Source organism: Mus caroli, chromosome 12 (assembly GCF_900094665.2).
Source record: "Mus caroli chromosome 12, CAROLI_EIJ_v1.1, whole genome shotgun sequence".
Classification (NCBI taxonomy): domain Eukaryota; kingdom Metazoa; phylum Chordata; class Mammalia; order Rodentia; family Muridae; genus Mus; species Mus caroli.
This window is the reverse complement of record NC_034581.1, coordinates 78,900,957-78,927,567: the sequence shown is the minus strand read 5'-3', so window position 1 is coordinate 78,927,567 and position 26,611 is coordinate 78,900,957. Positions and strand designations below refer to the sequence as shown.

At 44.2% G+C, this 26,611-nt stretch overlaps 1 protein-coding gene across 5 annotated transcripts in view; it reads right to left on the bottom strand.

The window, feature by feature from the left end:
- The window catches only part of Lin52 (lin-52 DREAM MuvB core complex component), a 97,913-nt gene that overhangs the window by 6,011 nt on the left and 65,291 nt on the right, over window positions 1-26,611 (bottom strand). The window contains exons 7-8 of one of the 5 annotated variants that reach the window (XM_029484448.1): window positions 11,238-11,300; window positions 8,020-9,867 (exon numbers count right to left, since the gene is read on the bottom strand). The exons of 1 other annotated variant lie outside the window; for it this stretch is intronic. In XM_029484448.1, coding sequence (XP_029340308.1) covers window positions 11,260-11,300 — 41 coding nt within the window. In that variant the 3' untranslated portion in view covers window positions 8,020-9,867; window positions 11,238-11,259. Of the gene's footprint in view, window positions 1-8,019; window positions 9,868-11,237; window positions 11,301-11,823; window positions 12,613-26,611 lie in introns of those variants that run through there. 3 more of the 5 variants (XM_021179158.2, XM_029484446.1, XM_029484449.1) reach the window with 3 other exon arrangements.

The following is a 26,611-nucleotide window of genomic DNA, read 5'->3' as shown; positions in this document are numbered from 1 at the left end:
GAGATGTTATTAGATCACAGTTTGGAAGGTCTAAGTCCAAACAGCATGAAGCAGGATCTTACAATGTTGCCTTTTGGTTTCCTCACTTCATGGTAGGCAGACACATGTATTTCTGCTGGGGCTGAATTTTTAAATATTTACTTACTTTTAATTTAGACTTAATAGCTACCTGAGGCTAATGGTTACAAGTGTGCAGATAGCATAGAAATGTGCTTAAGAGATAAACCAGCCAGTGGTCCCTCACTTCCATCTGAGGGAATTCCCAACCCAGAATAGAAGTCTCTCAAGTCTGGGTTCTGGGCATGGTCAGGATTGAACTGGATGGAGGTGCATCAGAGACGCTGGCGGCTCAGCTGGAACGCCTGGTTTCTTAGGAGGGAACATCTTCCTGGCTTAGATCAGTGGTTCCCAACCTTCCCGATGCTGCAACCCTTGAACATGTCATGTGTGGTGACCTCCAACCATACAATTATTTCATGGCTATTTCATAACTGTAAGTTTGCTCCTGTTATGAATTATAACATAAATATCTGATATTTGACCCCAGGAGGTTGTTCGTGACCCACAGGCTGAGAGTCACTGCCTTGGGAACTAAAACGCACATTTAGACGGAGACGTTGGCTCAGTGGGTAAAATGACTGTGCCAAGCTCCAGGATCTGAGTTATGGCCCCAGAAGCCACGGGGAGCTGGGCACAGCAGTGTGCGTCTGTACTGCCAGCACGCCCAGGAGCTGGACATAGGAGAATCCCAAGATGCTCTTGGGCCCCCTCCCTGAGCAAAGGCTGCAGAGATCAGCAAGGAACCTGTCCAAACAAGGTAGAAGGCAAAGGCCAACACTGGAGATGGTCCTCGCCCACGAATACATGTGTGTGCACATGACTATACTCGCATGAATAAGTGTGCACACACACATCACACAGGTGCATCACACACACACACACATGCATTTTGGCTTTGACATAGTAGTTACTTTAGGTGGCTGGATTCAGGCATCCGCTCACTCAGTGACTGTGCTCTAAGTATCCTTGGTATGTCAGGCTCTAGAAAACAGTCACACAGATTCAATTTTTGCTCCGGCTTCTCAGTAAGGGCTGAACACAATTGTGTTTCTCCCTCACAAGAAGCATAAAGCGTGGGCCTTCAGGTGATTAGCAAGTGGCTCTGTGTAGCGTGAGCCTTTAGGTGTTTAGCGAGCGGCTCTGTGTTGTGCCAAGTCACAAGACAGGCTCGCTGGCCTGGCTCAGTTGCTGTGACAGGCAGCAGCAAAAGGACATCACCATTGTCTTCTCATTCCAAAGCTCAGGGGGCACCTGAGGGCTTCTACATCCCCTGTGGCATTGCCCCCAGGCTTCCCAAGGGTCTGTAGTTTGAAAGTGAAAAGCAGCAGGTTTCGCTGCTGTTTTCCTTTGGAGCATCCAAGAGCCCTTCAGTGTGAAGCACAGCTCACAGGCAGGCAGGTTCACAGGGCTTCATGCCCAGCTCAGGGAAGGTGTAAGCCTCAGACTCAAGCCCCGATCCTGTGTCCTCTCTAGACAATACCCCCAGTCACAGCTGCCCTAACTGTGGGCTCTGCAGACTGTCGCAGAACTTCAATCAGGTACAGTCCCAGTGTGTGCCCTTCTCCATACTGCAGGCGCACATACAACACAGAAAATGCAAGAAAAGATTTGAAAAATTGTTTTTGCTTGAAATTTTTGTTTTTGTTTTTTTGTTTTTGCATGGATGAGGTAGCTACCAATATATTTTTTTTTCCTCCTGAGACAGGGTTTCTCTGTATAGCCCTGGCTGTCCTGGAACTCACTTTGTAGACCAGGCTGGCCTTGAACTCAGAAATCCGCCTGCCTCTGCCTCCCAAATGCTGGGATTAAAGGTGTGAGCGACCACTCCTGGCTGCTACCAATATTCTTTTTTCTTTCTGTTTTGTTTTGTTTGAGACAGGGTTTCTCTGTGTAGCCCTAGCTGTTCTGGAGCTTGCTCTGAGACCAGGCTGATCTCACACTCGTAGAGATTCGCCTGCCTCTGCCTCCCAAATGCTGGGATTAAAGGTGTGAGCGACCACTCCTGGCTGCTACCAATATTCTTTTTTCTTTCTGTTTTGTTTTGTTTGAGACAGGGTTTCTCTGTGTAGCCCTAGCTGTTCTGGAGCTTGCTCTGAGACCAGGCTGGCCTTGAACTCAGAGATCCACCTGCCTCTGCCTCCTAGTGCTGGGATTAAAGGCAGCACTACCAATATTCTTGCAGCGTCTGCTGGTGGACAATTATTTCTATTGGTCATACACCTAGAAGTGGAATTAATTAACAAAGGTTGCACAAAAATATTCCTTTTGATATATGGTCTCACTATGTAGTCCATGCTGGCCTCAATCTCACCATCCTCCTGCCTCAGCCTTCTTAGGGTTAGAACAGGCTTGCATTACCATGCCTGGCTCCCAAACCCATCAAAAAGCAGAATGTGTAATCCAAGCATGTAGGAGGCAGAGGCAGCACATCTCTGTGAGTTCAAGGCCAGCCTGGTCTACATACATAGTGAGTTCCAGGACAGTCAGGGCTACAGAGTATGACCCTGTCTCAGAGCGGGGAAAGAAAAGGAGAATGTGGGTTTAAAGTAGAGTAGTCAATTATTCCATTCGAGGAATTGCCCACCATCTTAGGAAGCTGCTGGGTTTACAGCAAACTCGACAGTTAGGTACCAAGATTCAGCATCAGTTGTACATACACAAAGCCTGAGGCAGGATGCTGCACACCTGGAACTTCAGCACTCCAGCGGCTCGGGCCAAGGACCAGGAATTCCAATTAGCCTTCGCTACAGACTTTGGGTCTTGCATATAGTACTTAAGACCTTATCTCAAAAAAAGACGAAGCAGGAGAACGTGGAGGAGGAGGAAAGAAAGAAGCCATTTCCCCCTACAAACAGATTGCAATGGAAAGTTGGCTTCTGAGGCCTCCGGCTGGGAATTCCTTTGGACCGAGGTTTCATCAAATGCACGTGAATTCGTTGTTATCACAGTTTCATGCAGACTTATCGCTCCAAATCTCTGACGTCAGGATTTCATTTGTTACTCTGAAAAAAACGTGGTTGGGAGTGGACGGGGTATGGTGGCGTAAACCTCTCAAGATTTGTGTGTATGCATATGCATGTCTATGTAAATGAACGCAGTGGATGTGGGTGCTCACGGAGCCTAGGAGAGGGTGTCAGATCAGTTGAAGCTGCAGTTGTGTACCTCCTGATGTGGGTGCCGGGAACGGAACTCGGGTTCTCTGCAAGAGCAACAAGTGCTCTTAACTGCTGAGCCATCTCCACGATATCTGTGGATTCTAGAACAGCCAGGTCTACAGTGCTGTCTCAAAAGGGAAGGGGGCATAATTTAATTGAAAAGTGACTATTATAGCTCAGGAAATAAAACTAGAAGACAGTCACACCAAACCCCACCCCAAGTGCTTACTATATATGCTCAGGAGGCAGTCTATCCATCTCTACCTCTATATCCATGATCTCTCTATCCATCTCTACCTCTATATCCATCTCTCTATCCAACTCTACCTCTATATCCATGATCTCTATATCTATCTATCTATCTATCTATCTATCTATCTATCTATCTATCTATCTATCTATCTATCTACCTACCTACCTATCTATCTGAAATTGTTTCTTCAAATGGGTCAAAATGGCTCCTATGTCCCTGTATTAGTTAGGGCCCCAAGCCCCTTGATGGTTTACGTGTAAATAAGGTCAGGTCAGGGCTTGGTCACACCCAGCCTTGTAGAAGGATCCAGGAGCTGATACTGTCAGGTGGACAAGTAGAACCCGTGTGGCTTTCAGGTGCACAATTGGGCTCACCCAGCCCCGGGTGCCGTGTTTGTCCCTGGGTCCTCGAGGCCGGGTCTTCCATGTTTCCTGCACTCCTGTCCCCTTACTTAACCTTCCAACCCTGCCACCCATCTCTGCTTCACAGGCTTGCAGCCCTCCCTGCACCCAGAGGCGCCTCCATCATTTCTCCTTGACATGTCTACTTTCATTTTCCTAGGACGAATCATTTGACAATCGCCGGCCCATATTTCTAAGCTCGCTGGGTCTTACTGTGCGATTTTCCTGTCCTCTCTGGGGTTGGTAACACCAATCATCCGCAGGTTTCATTAGCATGCTGTTTACCCGAGTCTTTCAGATCATTAATGAAGATGTGAAGAGAGCCACCAATCCTCACAGCAGCCCCCCCCCCCCGGCATGTGCACCCCCCTCGCCTGTGCTGGAATCATTATCCTTCCTGGTGTGACAGGGTCAGAGCCAAACCAATTTGCATCAATCTTTGGTAAGATTGGGGAGTGTCGCCTGCACTACAGTCTTCCCATAGTCACAACTGCCTCAGCCGTCCTTCCTTCTGGAGTGCTCCCCTCTTCCTTTGGAGGGATCATCGGATCCAGCCACCCCTCTCATCTGGCTGAAAGCCTCATAGCTATGGTAATGGCCAGGCACGGCTCAGGGTTATACAAATCCGCCATGTTGCTCTCTTTGTGACTTGACCTTTTTGGGAAACACATTCTGGCGGAGGAGGGGAGCAGATGTGGCCACTTTGGGATTTACTATTCTCATCTTGTTATCTGTTTCTACTGACGTATGGGTCAAACCTCCTCAGGATCCCCCAGAGCCTACTCAGGTGTCGGGGCTTGATGCCCCAGGTTGGGGTTGGCTGTCATGTCTCAAGATAAGGCCTAGTCTTCCTGCTCCTTTCCCCTGTCTCTGGCCCTGGTGCTTTCCTGTCTTTTCCACTAGACACCTCATCTTGCAGAGACCTGAGTTGGAGTCCCAGGACGCATGTAAGATCCAGGCCTAGCGGGGCATGCCCGCAGTATTAGCACTAGGAAGGTGGGGGCAAGATTCCTCAGGCTTCCTGGCCAGCCAACCTAGTTCTAGGTCAGTTCTAGGGCCAGTGACAACTCTCTCAAAATACAATGCAGAGAAGCAATGGAGAAAGACACCCAACAGTGCTCTCTGACCTATGCACAGGCAGACATGATCACATGTACATACACACACACACACACACACACACTCACTCAAAGGTGGAGGCAAAGCAACAGTGACAGATGGGGCAGGAGGTTAGGGTGAATGAAGAGCTCTGGGGTTTGCTTCCCTCTGAGCCACCCCATATTCTGTAGACTATTTCTGGCTCTGGGCTGGCTCACATGCCTGTGGCCCTGACTCTTCTAACTTGATTCTTCCCTGCTGTTCCTTTGTGTGGAGTTAAGGGCTCTGGCCAGCCGGCCGCTGTCCCTGGAGCTTGGCTGCATCCAGGAATGCACCAGGATGTGACCTTCAGCCTCATTTGACCTGAGACCTCAGGCTGGTCAGACCGGGCTGCTCTCTGAGGGTGGAGGCTGAGGCCCCAGTGGGGCCTGTTAAGCCCTGAGAAGGGAATGAGAACCTGACCAAGCTCATACCTGGAAAAGCACCCAGAGCACTGTGGAGGGGTATGGAGCAAGGACCAGGGACATAGAATAAAGCAGGAAATGCATTCCTGGGTAGTGACCTGAATAACATCCATGCTCAGAAACTACCAGGAGGAAAAGCTGTGCCATGGTGATTTGGCATCATGGGAAGCCAGTGCCAGCTCAGAACCCTGCCAAGGTCATGGAAAATACTTCCCTCCAAGTGGTTCTCAGCACTGTCTGCTGAGTCAACCACTGGATTTCCCAAGTACCCTTGCTAGCCAGAGGTTACTTCACAAAGTGGAGGCTGCGGGGAAGGGTGGAGTTGCTATTCTGCACCCACTACTCCAGGGTTACCGGATTCTTCCTGAAAGTGCCAATAATTTTAACAAATGTGAGCAGGAAAAAAAAAAAGGCACTAAGTTCGTCTTTAGTGGCCCTGTCAGGTAGCCATACAACGGTAAGATATGCCCTGCACTGATTCTCACATGGGGCAAGGACAGACCTCACGACTCCAGCAAATCCCAGTGAAGTGTTACTTGCTACAGTGGGAGACTTAGCACATTTGGACTTAACATTTGTTACCATGGTGCCTCACACAGGGATGGTGGAAAAACAGAGTCACTGTGAGACTTTTGGCGCCTTTGATTCTATATAATTGAGCACTTTTTGGTTACTGGAGGTCACTTCCAACAATATCAGATGTAGATCAAAATGAAGATGGAAAAATTCTGTTTAGAACTTGAGTTTCAGATACCCAAGGAAACTTCTCCTTACATCCTTTGACCCTGGCTATAATTGAGTTTATCACTGTATCACCCCAAGTGCTCCTGTTGGAAATGGGTTGCAATCCTGGGGAAATCAGATTGTCCTTTATCTACCAGCCAACCTTCTGAGTCACACAGAATACAGCCAGTTATGATGGCCTGCGTTGGCAAATAGGCTACTTTTGTGTGTGTGTGTGTTTAAAGAGATCATCCAAGAGAGACTGAGGTCAGTACACAGGGGAAGAGGCAGACATGAAGGTGACAGGGTTCAAATGTAAGTAAGCTGAGGAGTGGAGCCTCTGGCAGGCCATGTGCTCGTCGAGGATAGACTCTCACTCAGGCTCTGTGTAAATTCTCTTCGACATGGTGGTAAGAACCTCACTGCAGGTTCTGGGTGTGGAGGTCTGGGTGTCGTACCTCAGTCACCGAGGTACCACAGTCACCACGCTGCCGGTCATGCAAGGAGTGAGGGCTGAAGGTAAGTAAACAGAGCGGGCTTCCAGGAAGGTCAGAGCTCCAGTACTTCAGACTCTGGCTCCAGGGATGGAGCCTAGGCTGTGCCCAGCGCAGTTCTGCTCTGCTCCACAGCCTGTGCCTTTTGGGCTTTGGGAAACCTCTCACAAGTTGCTTTGTTTAGAGACCGTGTTCCCCATCCCTCCTCCCTACATCTGTCCTCTGGTTAGAGTTGTATGAAGCGGAAGACAATCTGGGGCTTATTAATGTCCCAGGGAGACATGTAACTGTGCTGCTGGGACCCAAACAGCAAGAGTCTTAGCAGCAAACTCCAGCCGAGAAAGGACTGAGGGATTGTCTCACCTAATTACAGGGAATGGCTCTCTTTGTATTTGTGATTCGGTACGGTTGTCAGATCGCTTTTGATCGCTTTTCTCCATTTGCTGGCTCAGGCCATGCTGGAATTGTGCTAATTAGAGGAGAAATGGACAGAGTGATCCTGTCAACCCTGGTTACTGGTGGGGGACAAAGCAGAATATTATTCTAAGGCAATGTTTTGTAAGAGCCCTTCTCCTGCTCTCATTAGGAGGAAGAGGCCCCAGGAGGGGACGTTCCGAATGCTTGGCCTGGCTAATGGAGCATTGGGGTGTTCCTGTGCTAATTAACAGGCTCTGCCAGCACTCCAGCCAACCAGGGGACTCGCAGTTGCACTTGGTATCACCTGAAGTCCCCAACTGTCCCTGGTCTAAAACAAAAAGTACCAGACAAAAGGTGGGAAGGTCAATGGCCTTTTCAGACAGAGGGGCACACTTCCAAAATGGCAAAGGTCTAAACAGGTATGAACAGTCAGTTATATCTAGTCAGAACTCAGGGCTGAACTTGGAGACTTTGCTTCCCCATTCAACAAGCTGCTGGAATCCTAGGTCTCTTGGAGGATAGAAAAGAGAACATGGGCTCGTGCTTGGAGATAAAGGTAGGCCAAGTTCAACCTGTTAGGAAACTGCTGATTTGACTCCCAGGAGCCATCTACTTTGGCCTACCTGGCCCTGTCCAACCCGCAGTCCATCTTCCTGCAATGCCTTGATGCTGGGGGGTGTTTTGCTGCCCTGATTTGAGTGAACCCACAGATTAACTGAGGTGTGGGGCGGACAGTATGTGATCAGTCACAGGGGTGCCACACTTGAGGGCAGAGGAATGGTGGGGGCGACTCCAGCAGGGCCATCAGGGCTTCTAGGAAGAACAATGGGCAAGATGGTAGGTGGGACCGTGGGCTTGTTACTGCAGTTGTGCTTTTGATAAGTCTATGCATTTAAACATGCAGCTTGGCCCTTCAAGGAAAACCTGGGCCTCCTATACAAGGGACATATTTATTATAGAGACACAACATTATACACAAAGTATTCTCTAACATTATAAAATACATATACATACTATACATTAATTTATATTATCAATATAAAAATACACCATTAACATTTCTAAGGATGACAATACAAAAACAATAAATAGCACAAGTCTAAAACATCTACTTACATTAATTAAGTGCTGGTGAATAGGATGATAGGAGGAGGAGGCATAGCAGATCAAAACAACAACTCCTGGCTTCCTATTATAGACTTGCTTTAGTTTGGGGGAGCTAGCTCAGTATTCTCCACAGACTTTTCAATTTCCCCAAACTCTGAAAAGTGCCTGATGTCATCAACTCTCAAAAACAGAGTGAAGAATGACAACTGACATTATGGCATTGTTCCCACCATGCATACACACTCACTTTAACTGCATTCAGTGAGATTAAAAAATGTCAATTATAGAATTAAGTTTAAAATCAATTGGCCCTTGTAGGGAGTACCCCAGAATATATTTCTTCTCATATTCATATTTTGTGGTATATATTTCACTGCCTTTTTCTTTAAAAAAGTAAAATTGTGTTGATCAAAACCATTAATGAGGGGGAAAATCCAACATCAATTCTAGCATTAAACACAAATGTCAAAAACAGTCAAGGGACCTGCTGTGGACCCCAAGAATACTGTGCCCTAACAGAGACAAGACCACAAACTTGACTACAACTTTTCCTGTGTCCACACTCCCAATGGACGATGGCCACAGAGCTTTTCTTTCTACAATGTTCAAGGAACCTGCTGTACTCTTCGAAATGTGAGAGACTAGGTCTAATCGATTTTACCCATGGGCAAGATTTTCAGAATTTAGCAGACATATGCAATTTGCAAAAAAAAATAAAAAAATAAAAAAATCGGCGAGAGTTGTAGTTAAGCACACTTCATGGGGTGTGTTCTTATCATATAAGTAAAGCATCTGATAAGTGGCTGAGAGGAGGAAGGAGGGGACAAATGCCACTACCATTGGCTAGTACAGCAGTCAATCAGGCTTCCTGTCTTCAGTCAGGTGGGGACTCTCACAACCATGCCCGCCCACTTTTTTACTTACAAATATAACAGACTACCCAGAGTCCCTTCTGTTACCTTCTTCCTGGTCTGGAGGTCTAGGATGCAAAGTGGCACAGCATGAGCCGTTCACTCTACAACTAATCCCAGGAAAGTCACTGCAAGAGCTCCTCTTGTCTGGAGTCAGACCTGCGAGTGGGACTGGAGGTGGGGACAGGGCAGTCCTGAGAGCGGGAGTGTCGTTGGAGGTATAGACTTAAATAAGCAGATGTGCATTTCAACAAGATTCTAATGTTTCCTCTCGAATGGAAGTCATAGAATCAATAGGTCTTGCAGAGTTCACAGGTCAGGATGCAGAGTCTGGTCCAGAACACAGTTGGTCTCTGACGTCCTCGTCATGAATGCTTAAGAGATCAAGTACAACTCAACAGAACCCATTCAACCAACAAGTCACTACTGACTTTGCCATTACAGAATCAGAGGAACCATACCAGCCTGGGGCTCCTGGAAATACCTTTCAGAATGACAGGACCCCTGTGTTACCAACAGCCAGAGCTACCAAGCCGACTCAGTAAACAGCAATGCTCCTTGGTTATAACAATCTCTCCTCAGAAGCGCAGGGTGCCGGGGCAGGGGAGGAGGGCAGTCCTGAAGCTCAGCCTCCAGGCTTTTCCCAAGAGAGCGCGTGGTGGGCATCAGGGTCGTATTTAGAAGGGAGCTTTGTTACAGTCTTCAGAACACCAGTCCATGAGCAGCTGCTACTTCTTGGGCTTTTCTAGAATGTTCAAGAATTTTCCCCTTGTCATCTCTCTGGCTGCAATCACAAAGTAAACAAAATATCAGTGAAAATCTAAAATAGAAAAAAGGGATCACAGGAAGATTTAAGTTAAAAATGCAGACTGGAACAAGAGACCCACTTTCCCAAAGCTACAGTCTGACTTTCTCACCTTTGTCGTGTGTGCCTGCACTTATAAATATATTATGTTAATATAAAAAAGGCATATTGGCTTAAATCAACTGTATACCAAACTGCTACCCTAACAAATCAATCTACTCCTGTCAATTAAAACTAGACAGCGAATATAAAGTTGGCAACTGTATAAGGTACAGGTGAACTGGGGGAAGGCTATCTGCTATCCTTACAAAAATCCCCAGGGATTCCCAGTAAGGGTGTGAGTTCCTTTATTTCTCTGTCTGTCAATTCTACTACCCATGTCTACTATCTTATGAGGTTTGTTCTGGGAAGCTCAAATCCAACCAAGATTACAATCTTCTCTGGACTGTTGGTCTCTGCACATTTAAAAACTCAAATCAAAATCAGTGATCATACCCCTCTCCTAGGAGCAGTGGGAGGCCCTGTGTGCTGTAATATAACAGGGTTTATATTCCCCCCGTGCAGTTCTTCCCGGGATGTGTAATAAAGCAGTTTATAGAGCTTTGGTCTTCTCTCCCTTGGCATTGTCAGTCCGTAGGTATTTAATATAGCCAGGCAAGGTTTATGTGTCTTTCTCTGCCTTTCAGCACCATCAATCTTTGAAATCTAGTCACTGCTAGGTTTATTCAGCCACTTTCCTAGATGTAAGGCTGCAAAGTAAAAGGAAAACCTTCCCCAATTACACGAGGGGCTCTCACTCTAGAAGCCCCTATTATAGTTCTGCCAAGCAAAAATTCAGTAAGCATGTGTAATGTACTCCCCTGCTCCCCCCATCACCCCATCTTCATTCCACAAAGTCATCATTTTAGATCTTAAATGTAGTTAACAGTTCTGAAGTTTCTGATGGCTAGGCTGGGAAGCAAGAAGTCTTCCAGAACTATGTAGTGGACACAGGGCAGGTGGTGTCCCCTGATCTCAAAAAAGAACATGTCCCTCTTGGCCAAAGAAAGGAGGTGGCTGGAGGAGGAACCTGAAGTAAAAAGGGGATGTCTGCTCCGACCTTGTTGTCTTTCCCTGGGGCAGAGCAAATGATGTGGGACAGATCCTCTGCTCCAATCAATCTAAACTTAACCGTTGCTTCTTTGCCAGGCTTGGTGGTAAAGGCCTGTAATCCCGGCTGGAGGCTAGCTAATTTAATAAGACCCAGTCTTGAAATAAAATAAGATGAGATAAGATAAGGCCTGGGGATGTAGCTCAGTTGGTAGAATGCTTGCTTGCCTCCAGTTGCAGCAGGCCCGAGGTTCACTCACCAGCGATGCACAAACAGCTCCCCTAGCCTCCCGCCTGCTCCGTATATGTACAGCCTGTAGAGTCTGTCATCACAGAGAGGAGGTATCATCAGTCTATGCTTCCCTCAGTGCTTCCAACCCTACAGACACAAATATCTGACTTTTCCTTGGATGCACACAAGTTATTTATACAAATCTGCCTTCGTTAAAATGTCAGGATTGAGGGCAGGCCTCAATTCCAGTAAATTCCAGTAAAACAGGACTAAATGCTGATCATACAAATCATACTGTGCAAAAAAAAAGACTAGGCAGAGACACACCACGTGTCTCCATCAGAGTCAATTCCACTGGCTGGTGGCTTTCAGTGAACTCTATATATGGTAGGGTTGTAAAGAATGGGTTTTTGTTTATTTCCCCAATAAAATAATTTATTTTTTTTCTTGAGATGAGGACTCTATGTAGACTTGTTTGGTCTGGAACTTACTCTGTAGACCAAGCTGACCCCAGACTCAAGAGATCCACTTGCCTTGGCCTCCCAAGTGCTGAGATTAAAGGCGTGTACTACCTACCATGCCCAGTAAAACAGTAATAAATTTAATAGATCTCTCTCTCTCTCTCTCTCTTTCTCTCTCTCTGTGTGTGTGTGTGTGTGTGTGTGTGTGTGTGTGTGTGTGTAGTCATGGTGCCTGTAGAAGTTGGAGGACAGCTTGTGGTGTTAGCTCTCTTCATTCATCATGGGCTTAAGGGACTGAATTCAGATCATAGGCTTGGCAAGTCTCCTCCAAGTTAATGGAGGTCAGGGGTCAAGGACTAGTCCTGTTGACTGAAATCACCTACTTATCCATGGGGAGACAGCAAGGACTTATTTTAAATAGAGAATACAGGATTTGGGGATGAGGATGCAGCTCAGATGGTAGACTGCTTGCTAGCACTACATAAATTGGACATGGTGCTGCATGTCTAAAACTCCAGCACTCAGAACAGGGACAGGATGGCCTCAGGCTAAACAGTCTCCAAGCCTCCTCTTCTGCGTCTGAATGAGGCAGCCAGTGGGCAGAGCCCATCTGCTCTACCTTGCCTTGGGTATTGTTGTATAGCAGCGATCATCACACAACCACCTTTCGAGAGGAGCAAATGATGTTCCTCTCTAAACAAGGAACAAATGTGTTGTCACCCCCACATTTTCTGAGTGGGTGAATAATGAATGAATGGGTGAATGAATGAATGGACAAATGACAAGGGAGGTCAGAAACCTCAAAACTCCACTAACTGCAATCTTTACCCTTTGCCATGCCGTTACAAATTTACTTACACTTTCAGGTAGAGTAGCTACACAGGTCAACTGCCAACTCGGAACTTTAAGCCCAAACAGCATCAAACCAGCCTGCAACATGGCCTGGAGCAAGCATGGAAACCAGATATCGGTAACAACCCCCCTGGCCGAACCCTGGATATGTCCTGATTTCACTGGTGATTTCTGCCTATTGTCCTTCAGACCTCCCAAGTCCTTACTGCTATTTTAAAAGGGATCTATTTTTATTTATGCATATGGGTGGTTTGCCTGCATGTGTGCATGTTTAAGTGCCTGCAGGGGACAGAAGAGAGTGTCAGATTTCATGGAGCTGGTGTGACAGATGGTTGTAAGCTGCCATGTGGGTGCTGGGAACCGAACCCAGACCCAGTGTGAGAGCAGAGTGTTCTTAGGCACTGCGCCATCTCTTCAGCCTCTATCACTGCCCCCTTTGCCCAAGGTCAAAGAATGCCCCGGATATGGTTAGACTTAGAATTTTAAAAAGACTCAAATATTTGAGGACTCAAGAATTATTTAAAGGGAAAATGAGCAGACCCTGAAGTCTCTCAGTGGTGAGTTTCCCTGGAGTTGAACCAATCCTCCTTAACAACTCCCTTTCCACTCAATCATCCCTCCCCTTCCACCTAATCCAAGTACAGAGCTGCAGAAAACCATCATAAAAGTAGAAGTAATTCAAAAGACATCATCTTCTGCATGGGAGGGGAGAACGTTCCCCTTCTTGCCAGTCCCATATAGGAGATATACGAATGCATGACATAGCCGCTCCCTAAAAGAGGGCTGTGTCCTATAAATCAGATCCTAAGCACCAACCCCTTTTGTGCACAGGGAAATTGCTATGGGTCAGGGCCTGCTCCAGAGCCAGTGCCCTCCTGTTCACTTGTCGTGGGAACGTTAACATTGCTGATTAATTCATATAGCCCTTAGTTTATTCCTTGTTTTTTATTCTTGCTGTCTTGATCTGTTGCAGTGTGAAGATTCTTATCCAACCTTCGACAATAATCACGGCCCGCACACTGCACCCCCCTAAACCTAGTGAAATTGTTTAGTGATGCCAACCGCGCTTTTAATTTGCAAGACATCAGACACAGAGGTAATTTATACCAACATCTGTTCATTTTTGACTTCTGAAACAAACTCACACATGCTGTTACAAAATCCCATTAGGAGTAAGGAGATAGCCTTCTGCTACTGTTCCATATTCCTTACACACACACACACACACACACACACACACACACACACACACACACGCACGCACTTCTAAGAGGGGTTATATATGTAAATATACTTTGCTAATGTATTCTTACACAGGCTTTCAACTCTCTTGGGCAGAGCCTTCAGAGCTGCTGTTTGCTCTCAGGGGAAAGGAAGCTAGCTGTTGTCTGCTTCCTGCTTAGCTCCACCCCTCCTTCTTCCCAGAAGTTACAGTTTGTTTTTCTCTGCAGAGAAGGCCAATGTGAGATTATAAGTTAGTTCTCAGAGCTTGGCACTTCGAGTCCCTCCCCTTTCTCCTGGAGGAACTTTTCTTCCCGACTCCGACAGCAGTTGCAATAGATGAGACAGTCTACAAAGTGCTTGCTGGATACGCATGGGGACCTGACTTTGGTCCTCAGAACCCACTCAGAAAAGCCGCGTGTGGTGGTGTGTACCTGTAATCCCGGTGCAAAGGTGAAGACAGGAGGAGGCCCGGGGCTGGCTGGTCAACCAGTCTGGCCTTCTCTGAGTTTCAGGCCCGTGAGACTTGTCTCACGAAATAAGGTGGACACTAAGAAGGACATCTGAGGTTCTCTTCTGGCTCCCACCCACCCACACACATGTGCTTCCACACTCACACATATACTCCACACATCAAAGAAGCAACCCTAAGAGCTAGGGATACAGCTCAGTGGCAGACTGCTTGCCTAGCAGGTTGGATCTTTAGCACCACACATATATAAAGAAGAGGAGAGGAGAAAAGAGCAAGACAAAAGTAGACAGGAAAGTTTTATCTAGTTGGTGAAACTTGCTCTTCTTGCTTTGGGGTCTCTTGTCTAGAACTACCAGCTTGAATGGGAAGGCAACACTACTCCCATCCTAGGAACTATGCAAGAGAGGCCCGCCCACTGGTCGCCAGCCACCAGAACGTGTGATGCACTGATGAGAATCCTGGCACCATGTCACACCATGATTGACAGGCCCTTCTAGTTAGGGCAGAGATCACACAGTGGGAAAAGCACAGCAGAGACTCTCACTGCAGGGTCAGTGTGCACTGCTGCAGAGGGTGGGGAGGGGCCACTTGGATAAGCAGACAAAGCCAGCAATGGGCTGGACCACAATCAACTCCCAGGTTTAGGTTGCTTCTATCCCCCTTTGTAGTTTCTCTCAGGCTGTCAGGTTCATAGCAGCGGTAAAGACCCGGGTAGACTTAGAGAGGTCATGGCTGAAGGGACAATGCTATCCTGCTCACTCTGCAAGAGGTGTGGGGTTAATATGACCTCTTCCTTAGATCCTTCAATTCCCCCATCTTCTGTTTAGCCTTGCCTCTAGTTCCCGTTCTGCAACGCCTAGCCCCAATCTGCCTTCTCTGCAGTAAATTTCCTGGTGGCTGGGTGAAAGGATTCAGTAGTACAGATTGATTTCTTACCAGCGAGGGGATGAGGGATTACCAGAGGCCCCTGGCTAACGAGATTGGGTGCAGGATCTCTCGAGACCAGCCCTCTCTGCCAGAGCTTTGTCCCTTTTGTCCGTGACATATGGGTTTCATTACAGAAAGATTTTTCAGATTATAACTTTGAGTCAATTGCCTGATAAAATTCCGCTTGACTTTTATGTAGGGAACAATGCAGTAAAGAGTAAGTAACTTTTTAATGAAATACAAGAAACTCATAAAATGTTGGGGTTTCAATTTCAATCTACTTTAAATATTTTGGTGCTGCACTGTAATTAAAAACATTTGCAAGGTAGAGAAGAGTTATTCCCTATTCCTCTTGGTTTTTTCCTCACACAGAAGAGTAACAGCGGGCAGCTTCTAGGAGAGTCTTCTATGAGCAGCCAAGAAAACAAAGGAGACAGTGTAAACAGTGACAGGGCAGGTCTCTTCTGCACTCAGCAGCCCTAGACTTCAAACTTCGCTCTTCCTTGAACCTGGAACCGTGGGCAAGGTCCAGCTCTATCCCTTGGAGCTTCAGCTCCCTCCTCTGTTCAAGGTGGGATTAATACTGCAAAGGTCATACTGGCAGGCATTTGTACGTTCTCCCTACTGTCATCATGTCTTTCTTGTGCTTCAGTCTTTAGCTGCACCATAGAAACATACTGTTCTAACTTCAAGCTCATGTGACCACTGTTCTCCATTGGAACTCCCTCCCTAGGTTTCTGGTCAGCCCTGGCAAGTACTGGAGTTTCCTTAGTAGTTCACCATCATGGGGGACCATGTCTGTACTAAATGAACAAGCACACAGCATGAGGCCTGGTAAAGAGAAAGCTCATCATTTATTATTCTTTGTAAAATAAATATTTTGGTTTTTTTTTTTTTTTTTTTTTTTTTGGGAGAATCATTGTGTCTCTTCCTTACTCCACTTATGTATCTATTTAATAATTTATCTTTTATTGATTACTTGTAATTAGCATATAAAGAATTAGGTTTCATTATGACATTTTCTTTTCTTTTTTTTGAGACAGGGTTCACTATGTAGCCCTGGCTGTCTTGGAACTTACTCTGTAGTCCAAGCTGGCCTCAAACTCACAGACATTTGCCTGCCTGTGCCTCCCAAGTGCTGGGATATAAAGGTGTGGGCCACCACTGCGTGGCATAAATCTTTATTTTAAACCTACTTTTATTCATCTTATTGTAGGTTGAGTGTTTTTTTCTGCATATTCATCTGTTCACCATGCCCATGCCTGCCACCCATGGAGGTCAGCAGAGGGCATCAGATCTCCAGGGACTGGATTAACGGATGGTTATGGATCACCAAGTGGGTGTTGGGAATCAAACTTTGGTTCTCTGCAAGAGCAACAAGTTCTCTTAATTGCTGAGCCATCTCCCCAGCCTCTGTTTGCTATCCTTACAAGATCTGTAAACTTCACCTGTAACAGGGACACCTTGAGTGTGGAAGCACACAAAGTCTGGAAGGTTGAACCCTGCTGAGAGAAAGTCTGTCAAGTGAAGCTGTGGGTGATCTCTGATAGCCTTATGGATGACTCCAATAATCCTGAGGAGAAAGGTCTAGTTACACTCTACTTTAACTCTCCCAAAGTTAAAGAAGGGCTACAATTGCTGGCAAAATCAGGGTGCTGAAGGCTCTTCCTTCAAAAAGTTTCATATTCCTAGCTGTCATATTTTGATTCCATCTCTTCTACCATAAGAAGCAAACATGATAGGAACAGAAAAAAGAAAAACAAATATAAAACCAAACTTTCACAACCCCCACTGGAATCATGCCGGCATTAGAGGCAGTTACCTTCTTTAAATATAGTAAGATGTACTCAGAACAGAAAGGAACACCACATAAAAGCCTGGTTAATTTAGCTTAACTCAATGTGTCAAAAGGCTGTTTATTTAGCTAGCTTTGCAAAGATATTTTGTAGTTATGTAGTATTATTCTTACTAATTACTGTTTTGCCCTTGAAACCTTGAATGATCTGACAGCTCTGACAAGAGTCTACTCATTGACCGTCAATGTGTGCTACACAGGAAGCAGGAAGAGTGACTCATCAAGAGTGTCAGTCACAGTGTGCCTACTGTGTATCTTATGTTTTCTGATGCCGCTGTTGTTTGCTGCCTTGCAGTGAAGCCAGGTGTTAACAGATATTTTGGAGTAGTAGAAAACAGATGCCAAGGTGATTTATAATGCTGATTTTAGTTTTTGAGAATTGGAACATTTTCCTGCTGTAATGGTATGCAGCAGAGCAGGTCCAAGGTGGCTTGCTTGAGATTCTTCACTGAGTGCTAGCTCAGTGTCAGAGATCCTCTGGACAGAGAAAAACACCAAGTGATCAATAACGCAAGTTTAATCCAAGAAGTAATAGCAGAAAGGAAAGCCAGGACTTGATGAACAGGTAAACAAAATTGGACAGTTTCAATATGGAAAATAATTTTAATAGTGTTTCATAGCAGAAGGAGGGGAAAAAAAAAGAACAGAAATATCCAGCCAGCAGATTTATTTTCAGGATATAAAACATCAAGCAGGAACATAAAATATGAGAAGTGTCAGCCATGATGCCTGGAGATTGAAGGCAGATGCAGACGAATCTTAATTGTCAGGCACTTGAAAAATGCTGTCCTCGGGTGAAGAGAACCCCGTTTCCCCATTAAGTCTCCTTGCTCCAAACTCTTTTAAGAGCAAAGCAAGACTAGATTTCAAACATGCACTCTTATCATCCTTCTCCCAGACAACAAGAAACTAAACATTTGTATTCCAGAAATGAGAGCCAACTAACTACCTCGGAAGGTATTTGAGACCAGGTCTCACGTAGCTCAGGCTGGCTCAGATTTGTTATGTAGGAATTACTTATCTGCATGCCTCCACCTCCATTGTGCTGGGATTCTAAGTGAGTGCTAAGCTATATTCCCAACCCTCACTTTTTTTCAGATAGGGTCACATGTGGGCTAGGCTGGTCTCCAACTTTCTGTGTAGCAGCCCAGAGCCAAAGATGACCACTTCTTGGTTCTCCTGCCTTTGCCTCCCGTGCGCTTGTGGGATTACAGGAGCCACCACACTCTGCTTAAAGTTCCTCTCAAACTCAGCTGTGGGAAAAATGATGCAATCAACACAATGACCTAATAGTCCATTAGGGAGTTAGAACTGTTACTAAATACTCATATATTTCTGCAGAATACTCATGCTCCTGGAATTTGCATCATAATATATCCCCACAAAACATGATGACCAAAGTCTAGGAGCGTCAAACAGTTACTATCTCACTCCTAAAGTAAGACCAGTGATAGTGACTGTCCAAGGTTAAGACAGAGCACTAGTCAAAATGTTTCATCTGTACACAAACATTCAGAATAACTTACTCTATATGCTGTTCTCTGTTCTCAGGGAAAACAGGCCAAGACCACAGGACAGACCACTCCATACAACTTGGATATTCAGACAACTTTCCTTCTTGGTCCATGTCCCTTCTAAGTGCAGCTTAAGTCTGGAGAGAGAGAAGGACCAGCCTTCTTGACCCCCAGAGCAGGGAAAGAGTTACATTCTCACACTGAGAAGCCAATAAAACCTCTCTTGATTATAATTTAGATAAGAACCACTAGATTGAATAATAATGTCTGAAACTCCCCTGGCTGTTTCACCTTGAGACGTCCATCACTGGGTTAAACATGATGCTAATTGCATTTGGATTGATTAATTTCTCTCACTCCTGTCTATTCGAATAACGCTTAACAAAATAATCATAGCGCCCAGAGCCAAATCTTTTCCGTCAAAGGAATGAAGCCATCAGAACAGGCAGAGATGAAAGAAATGAAGATGACCCGTAATTACTGCTACGGTGATATCATTACCATATTATACAAAATGAGCAGGGGGGGGGAGGTGCTGAAATTATTTATTTATTTTAATGGAACCCTACAACCTAAGAATACAGATTGGATATCGAGTTTAAAGCACACAAATATGTAACTTAAAAAAAATAAAAATCTTGCTTATGAAACTGCAAAATCAGGCAAGCACTGAGGCCCAGATACATCAAGAGTGCAGGGCTGTGAGCAGATATCCGCACCACTGCTTCTCTCTGCAGTAACACTGTGTACAAGGCCTGCAGAGACATAAGATGCTGTCCTCCTTCATCCTTCCTCACGCCACAAGGATGCCGTGGCTACCGGGGAATTCTTCCTTACACAGAAAATATAATTTTCTTTTAATGTTGTTAGAAATGGCCTTGTTTATAAATCTATAACTGAAGTTTTAACTGAAAGTAGTTCCAGTTTAAGATGTCATTGAAATTAGATGTCTTTGGATTTTACATATGTTCACTGGGCAGTATTATGCCATTTACTTAAAACACTATTTCCTATACATTTTCTGTTGCTTGATAGAAGTTTTGTTTTTTTGTTTTAACACAACAGAAAACCTTGGATTATACAGGATTTAAGACCTGGTTCTAAATCTAGAACTTACTCGATGGCGTTTGCAGAGAAGCCATGAAGCTTCTCTCTGCGTCAGCTCTTCCACCTGTAAACTCAGGCTGCGCTGCACCTTACTATACGACTTACAGACATGCTCAAATGCATCAACAGAGAGAGACAGACAGACAGACAGACACACACACACACACCTCACATGTTTGGCAATTGATGGCACAAGAAAATAGATAACAAACCACACACATAAAGACTATGTGGCTCCCCTAAGGCTAACTATATGGTATCTACAGAGCCCTGAACAATGTTTTGGTCACTCTACTTAAGTTAATCAAACAGACATTTGTAAAGGACCTTGCATATAGAATTTTAAAATATAATTTTTAAAAAAGATTTATTTACTTATTTTATGTATATGAGTACACTGTAGCTGTCCTCAGACACACCAGAAGAGGGCATCAGATCCCATTATAGATGGTTGTGAGCCACCATGTGGTTGCTGGGAACTGAACTTAGGGCCTCTGGAAGAGCAGTCAGTGCTCTTAACCTCTGAGCCATCTTGTCAGCCCTAAACATATATTTGTGAAATAAATAAGATACTTGGTATATAATTTTAAGAAGCTAGAGAATATTTGAGCTAGGGAATTTTAAAGGCAGAGCTCCCAGTAAATAAAAAATGAAAATGGATACTGAAATTGCTTTAGTTAGGTTGGGCAATAGGTATGTTTCTTTTTCTACTTTTTAAAGATTTTAAAATATTTTATAAGTATGTGTGTTTTTCTTGCATGTATGTATGTTCATCACGTATGGCTATACCTGGTGCCCTCAGAGGTTAGATGAAGTTGGATCCCTTAGAAGTGGAGTTACAGATGGTTGGGGTACCATGTGGGGGCCGGGAACTGAACCCAGGTCCTCTCTAAGATCAGTAAGTGCTCCTAACTTCTGAGCCATCTTCATAAATTCTCTTTACTTTCCTATGTATTATCAAATAAACCAAGCACATATTTTTGAGTTTATAATCAGTAACAAATTTGAACAGGACTTTAATAAAAAATCAAAACAAATACTTCTGCCAGTTAATAGAACACAAACATCTATGATATTAAAAATAATCCATTGTCATTTTGATTCATTATTCTGAAAACTGAAAAAAAAATAAAAAAATAAAAAAAAACCTAAGTATTTTTCTGCAGTCTTTTTTAAAGTGAATTTCAAGGAAGTCCAATAAGTGTTCAGTTAGTAGGATAAAGAAAAGCTGTTATTACTGTGGTTTGAAAAAGATAAGGCTGATAGCACACAAACACATTAATCTTCACTTAGACTCAAACGAGTTCCCCATGATATCATGTTTCCTTGATGTGAAACAAGAAGAAACCCGAAGAGACAGGTGTGTGTGTGTGTGTGTGTGTGTGTGTGTGTGTGTGTGTGTAGTTACAGGGAAGATGAAAATAGAACTAGACTCAGGTCAATAAAACACAGTATCTGGACAATGATTCAAATGAAGCAATTGTAAAATCAACAGCATAGCTTTGAGGTAAACTGGACATGAACCACAGAAGACACTGGTAAGGAGCTTTATTATCTTGTTCAATGTGATAGTTTTGTCACACACACCTTTAGTCCCAGCACTCGGGGTGGGGGGTGGGGGGCAGAGGCAGGCGGATTTCTGAGTTTGAGACCAGCCTGGTGTACAAAGTGAGTTCCAGGACAGCCAGGGCTATACAGAGGAACCCTGTCTCAAAAAACCAGAAAGTTTTGTCATTTAAAATGTTAGAAATCCATACAAAAGCATAATGGAGGAAATGGAGCGCTATCTAGAAGTTTCAGTGTGCGTGATCTTAGTGTGCAGATCTAACAAGAGCAGGAGGCTGGCCTGGTTTATGGGCCATGGGGATGGGTGTGGGGTCCATTATCACACTCTGCAGTTATATAGTTAACACAGGCTTTATAGAAAGCCTCTCTACACAAACTCTTCTCTCATCACCACCCATCACAGGATAATTGTAGAAGCTCCATGGTGAGCACCAGGGCAGAGGAAACCAGGAAAAGAGATGGGGTGATTAATCCTGCAGGGGGCTTGGAAATGGCTAGACAGAAACTGTTAGAAAGGGAAGAACTTTTCATGTCATGAATATTCATTTTCATCACTAAAATCTTCGGATGAGAAACAAATTACAAATGATCAATGCCCAAAAGCAGATTACGTAATTTTTAAATACACGTTGAACCCAGGTTAGGTCTAGTAATAAAGAACTGCTTCTTTCCAGCCCACCTCTCTCTTAATAACTTAGGAAATCACACAGATAAACAGCACTAATATTTCACTCTGGCCATTACACGGCTCTGAGAGAAGTCCACTGGGTCAACAGGTCTCTTCAAGATTCTTGGGAGGTGGAGAGAATGAGTCCTTGGATATTTATTGATTGAATCTTCTCCAAAGAGACTGCAGCAAGATACAAAAAGGACTAACTTAACTTAAAGCTTTCACTAGCCAATTAAAAAATTTTTTTTCTAATTTTTTTTTTTTTGAGACAGTTTCTCTGTGTGCCCCTGGCTATCCTGGAACTCACTGTGTAGACCAGGCTAGCCTCAAACTCAAACTCACAGAGATCTGCCTGCTCTGCCTCTAGAGTCCTGGGATTAAAGGTATATGCCACCACTGCCTAGCGTTACAGGTCAAATTGTATTTCGACAACATATCCTTACATTGCCAACAACTACTACACATATAAATGACGACCTCACTAATTCAACTTTACTTTGACCATTCTTTTACTTCATAGATTTGTCTAATTAAAAAAAGATTGATTTATTTTATATTTATTTTATTTATGTGTTTATGAGTGTCAGTGTATATACATGTTATCTTAGGGTTTCTACTGCTGTGATAAAATACCATGACCAAAAGCAACTGGGGAGGAGAAGGTTTACTTCAGCAACAGTTCTACATCACAACCCATCACTGAGAAGTCAGGGCAGGAACTGAAGCAGAGACCATGAAGGAGTGCTGCTTACTGGCTTGCTCCGCCTATTTTCTTATACTACACCCAGGATGACCTGCCTGGAGCAGCATTGCTCCTAGTAGGCTGGGCCCTTTCAGTAATTTATAAATTATTATTAATAATAATTAAAAAAATAATAATACAGGTTTGCCCACCGGCCAATCTGGTGGTGATACTTTCTCAACTGTGGTTCCCTCTTTTTAAATGACTTTAATTGTGTCAAAGCTGACAAATAGGTAACCCAGACATGTGTATCTCATGGGTGTACTGCCCACAGAGGCCAGAAGAGGGCATTAGATTCCCTGGAAGTGGAGTCAGGTGCTTGTGAGATGCTCCAGGTGGGTGCTGGGAACAAAGCCAGGTTCTCCACAGGAGCAACAAGTGCTCTTAACCCCAGAGTCATCTCCCCAGCTCCCCAACCCAATTTATCCAACTTAAGAGAGATTACTAGTTACATATATACACCTACATAGATCTTCATTTGTCCAAATTGACCAGAAAATAAATTCATTGATGAAAAAGATTTTTAGAGCTAATTGAACTTGAAAAGATATACAGTAGCTACCTAGCAAAGCTTTAATTTTAAAACTTTTCTTTATAAAATTATGTAGCATAGAAAAAATTATGTCACAGTATAAAAGCAGCACACTTTCCATCTTCAGTATTTATGAATTTATTTAAAGCTGAATTACAACCAGATAAGAGGTTATTTCCCTGTGATTAAAAATAATAGCTACTTAAATCTGTGTTTTCCCCAATAATATCCTATTCTGATGTTTCTAAATAACCTTATTTATAATACTCATAAATTATGAGTTTGAAATAATTAGAACACAAAAATATTCTTAGCCAAAAAACAATTAAAGCATGTGTAACGGTCTGCATTAGTCAACTCCACGGCTTAGTCTGCACCCAGCTAATGAGCTCTGCTGTGCAGGGAGAGGGACAATGGCTTTTGATGAGAGCACAGATCATCATCGAGGATTTCTTTACAAATAATTTAGGATCTTAAACACTGCTTGTGGGTAATCAATATGGCAAAACAGAATAAAAGGGAAATGTTAATCAGATTTTATGCAAACATTTATTATAACTTTTAATTACATTTAAACTTCCATTTTATTAAGTTTATTTACATTCAAACAAATATACAAGTGAAAGTAAAGAGAAGCACTTTTATAGGTGCCAGATCACTTCCCTCAAAATAAAAAATAACTGGAAAGTAATTGTCTAGCATGCTCTTACTTCATGTTTATTATATGTGTATGACTGAGGCTGGTAAGACACCGAAAAGCACTAAGGTTCTTCCTAGAACGCGCCTCTCCACTCTTCTGGGCACTGACACTTCCTCAGGAGTTGGTGCTCTGCATAAACATGGAATCTAGAGAGAACTTAGTTGACTACGGAATAAGCCTTTCCCCAACAACTTGGGGGTTGGATGGAGAGATCAGGAAATATCTTATTCCAGTACACTGTGTATGCTTGACTCCAGCTAGTCATTTTGAAAGAAGGATAGTTAACTGAGAAAATGCCTCTACCAGGCTGACCTGTGGGCAAGCCTGTGGCACATTTTCTTGATTGATGAAGAGGGCTCAGCCTACTGTGGGTGGTGCTGCCCCTGGGCAGGTGGTCCTGGGCTCTGTAAGAACAAGCTTCCGGGAGCAAACCAGTAAGTCTTTGTGCCATCCCACTGTGTGGCTATACCACAAATTTGTTAGCTTACTCATTTACCTTCTGAAAAACTTTTGAGATGTTTCTAACTCATGTTATAAAGTCTTGAAACACGTTGTCTTTGTGTAGAGAGTTTTTATGCATCTTGAACAAAAAATTAGGAATTTTATGTATGTGGTACTTGCTAACTTTATAAAACTAACAAACTTTTCCAGAATGACGATGACACCTGTAAGGTATGAGATTTAGATATATACCTTTTCCAATACCTGCAAGGTCTACCTTTAGCTTTAGCTACTCTACGGCTATACACTGGTATCTATTATGATGTTAATCTGCAAATACAACTTCCCTGAAGACTAGAGTTGTTAAAGACCATTTCTCCATGCTCACTAACCATTTACTTCTCCTGTAAAGTGTCAGGTCAAATAGTTTACCCATTTAAACACTACGCTCTGCTTCCTCTCACCTAGTCCTAGAGTGCTCAGGCTACACGGCAGGCCTTCTGGGCTCTATCATCACCTCCAGGTCCTAGACACCGGACTCAATTAGGTTTCTATTGCAGTGATGTGGTGGTTTGAATAGGTGGTTGAATAGGCCCCATAGATTCATGTGTTTGAATGCTTGGCCCATGGGGAGTGGCACAACAAGTGTGACCTTGTTGGAGGAAGTGTGTCACTGCTAGGATGGGCTTTGGGATCTTCTATGCTCAAACTCCACCCAGTGTGTAACAGAGTCCCCTTCTGTTGTCTGTGGATCAAGATGTAGAACTCTCAGCTCCCCTAGCACCATGTCTGCCTGCCCACTGCCATGCTCCCACCATGAAGATAACAGACTAAATCTCTGAACTGTGAGCCAGCCCCAAACTAAATGATGTCCTTTACGAGAGTTGACTTGGCCATGGTGTCAATAAAAAAATTCAAGGCAATAAAATCCTAAGACAAGTGATCAAACACCATGACCAAAAGCCACTTGCAGAGGAAAAGGCTTACTCCAGCTTTCAACTCTCAGGTCACACTCCATCACCAAGAGAAGTCAGGGCAGGAACCCAGGGCAGAAACCAACACAGAGCACATGGAGGAATGGTGCCTTCTGGCTTGTTCAGCCTATTTTATTTGTTTCTTCCTTTTTAAAGTTCTCATTTATCTTATCTTTTTATGTGCATGAGTATTCTGGATGCATATGTTTGTGCATCTCATGTGTACCTGGTACCCAGAAAAGCAAGAAGCAGTTATTGGATCTCCTGGGATTGCAGTTATAAATGGTTGTGAACTAGGTACTCCCTCACGTAGATATCACGTGTGGGTATTAAACCCAGGTCCTCTGAAAGAACAGCAAGTGGTCTTAACCACTGGGCTATCTCTCCAGCCCCTTCAGCTTACTATAACATCCAGGGCCACCTGCCTAGGGGTGACCCCATGCACAGTGATCTGGGCCCTCCCAAATCCATCACCAATTTCTTCCTTCCGACAACCCTAGCCTTTGTCAAATTGACAAAACAACAACAACAAACAAAAAACTAGCCAGGGACGTGCCACATTTGCTCATTTCTGTGCCCTACACTAAGAACAAGTCTGGCATCTGTCAAGATCCCATGCTGCTTGTGATGGAGAGTCTCTAGTATGAGGGAAAGAAATGTGCTAATCTGTGGGTCTTGGGATGAGTGTCTTCAGCTTTCTTCATTTTTAGAGGAGTTGAAAAACAGATCTATAAACACACACATAGAAACTTAAAAAGAAAAAAAAGGTGTTATGAGTCCAGTGCGATTCTTTACAAAGAATAGTTTCTTTCATGTTGTTAAATTGCTTAAGAAACAAACTCCTTGTATGAAAGTGACTGTATGCCTATGTCAGTGTATAGAAATAACAGTTCACCTATACCACTTGGCTAGGACAGAGCTTCCTCACATATCTCCTGCCACTCACCTGCCCTGAGACTGAAAGCCAGGTAAGGTGCAGCTCAGAGTCTACAATGCATAGACTTGGTCTCTAGAGAGATTATATAATTGGTCACATCTAACAAGTGACAGAACACTCATCTGAGTCACCTGATTCCAATTTGGGGTTCTTTTTTCTTTGAAACATTCCTCATTAAGTTTAACCCCAGCACTCTCTAACTTGGATAATTTTGAAAGCACTGACAGCAAACACAATGGTCACCAGCATGGGGTCTGCTGCACCTATGTGGCGCTTCTGCACCCTTTGTTTTAGAGTCTTGTCTCAGAGGAAGGGGGTCCAGTTGGACAAGAAGTAGCAGTGACCAGTGTCTTTAAAAAGGAGCCGGGCGTGGTGGCGCGCGACTTTAATCCCAGCACTCGGGAGGTAGAGGCAGGCGGATTTCTGAGTTC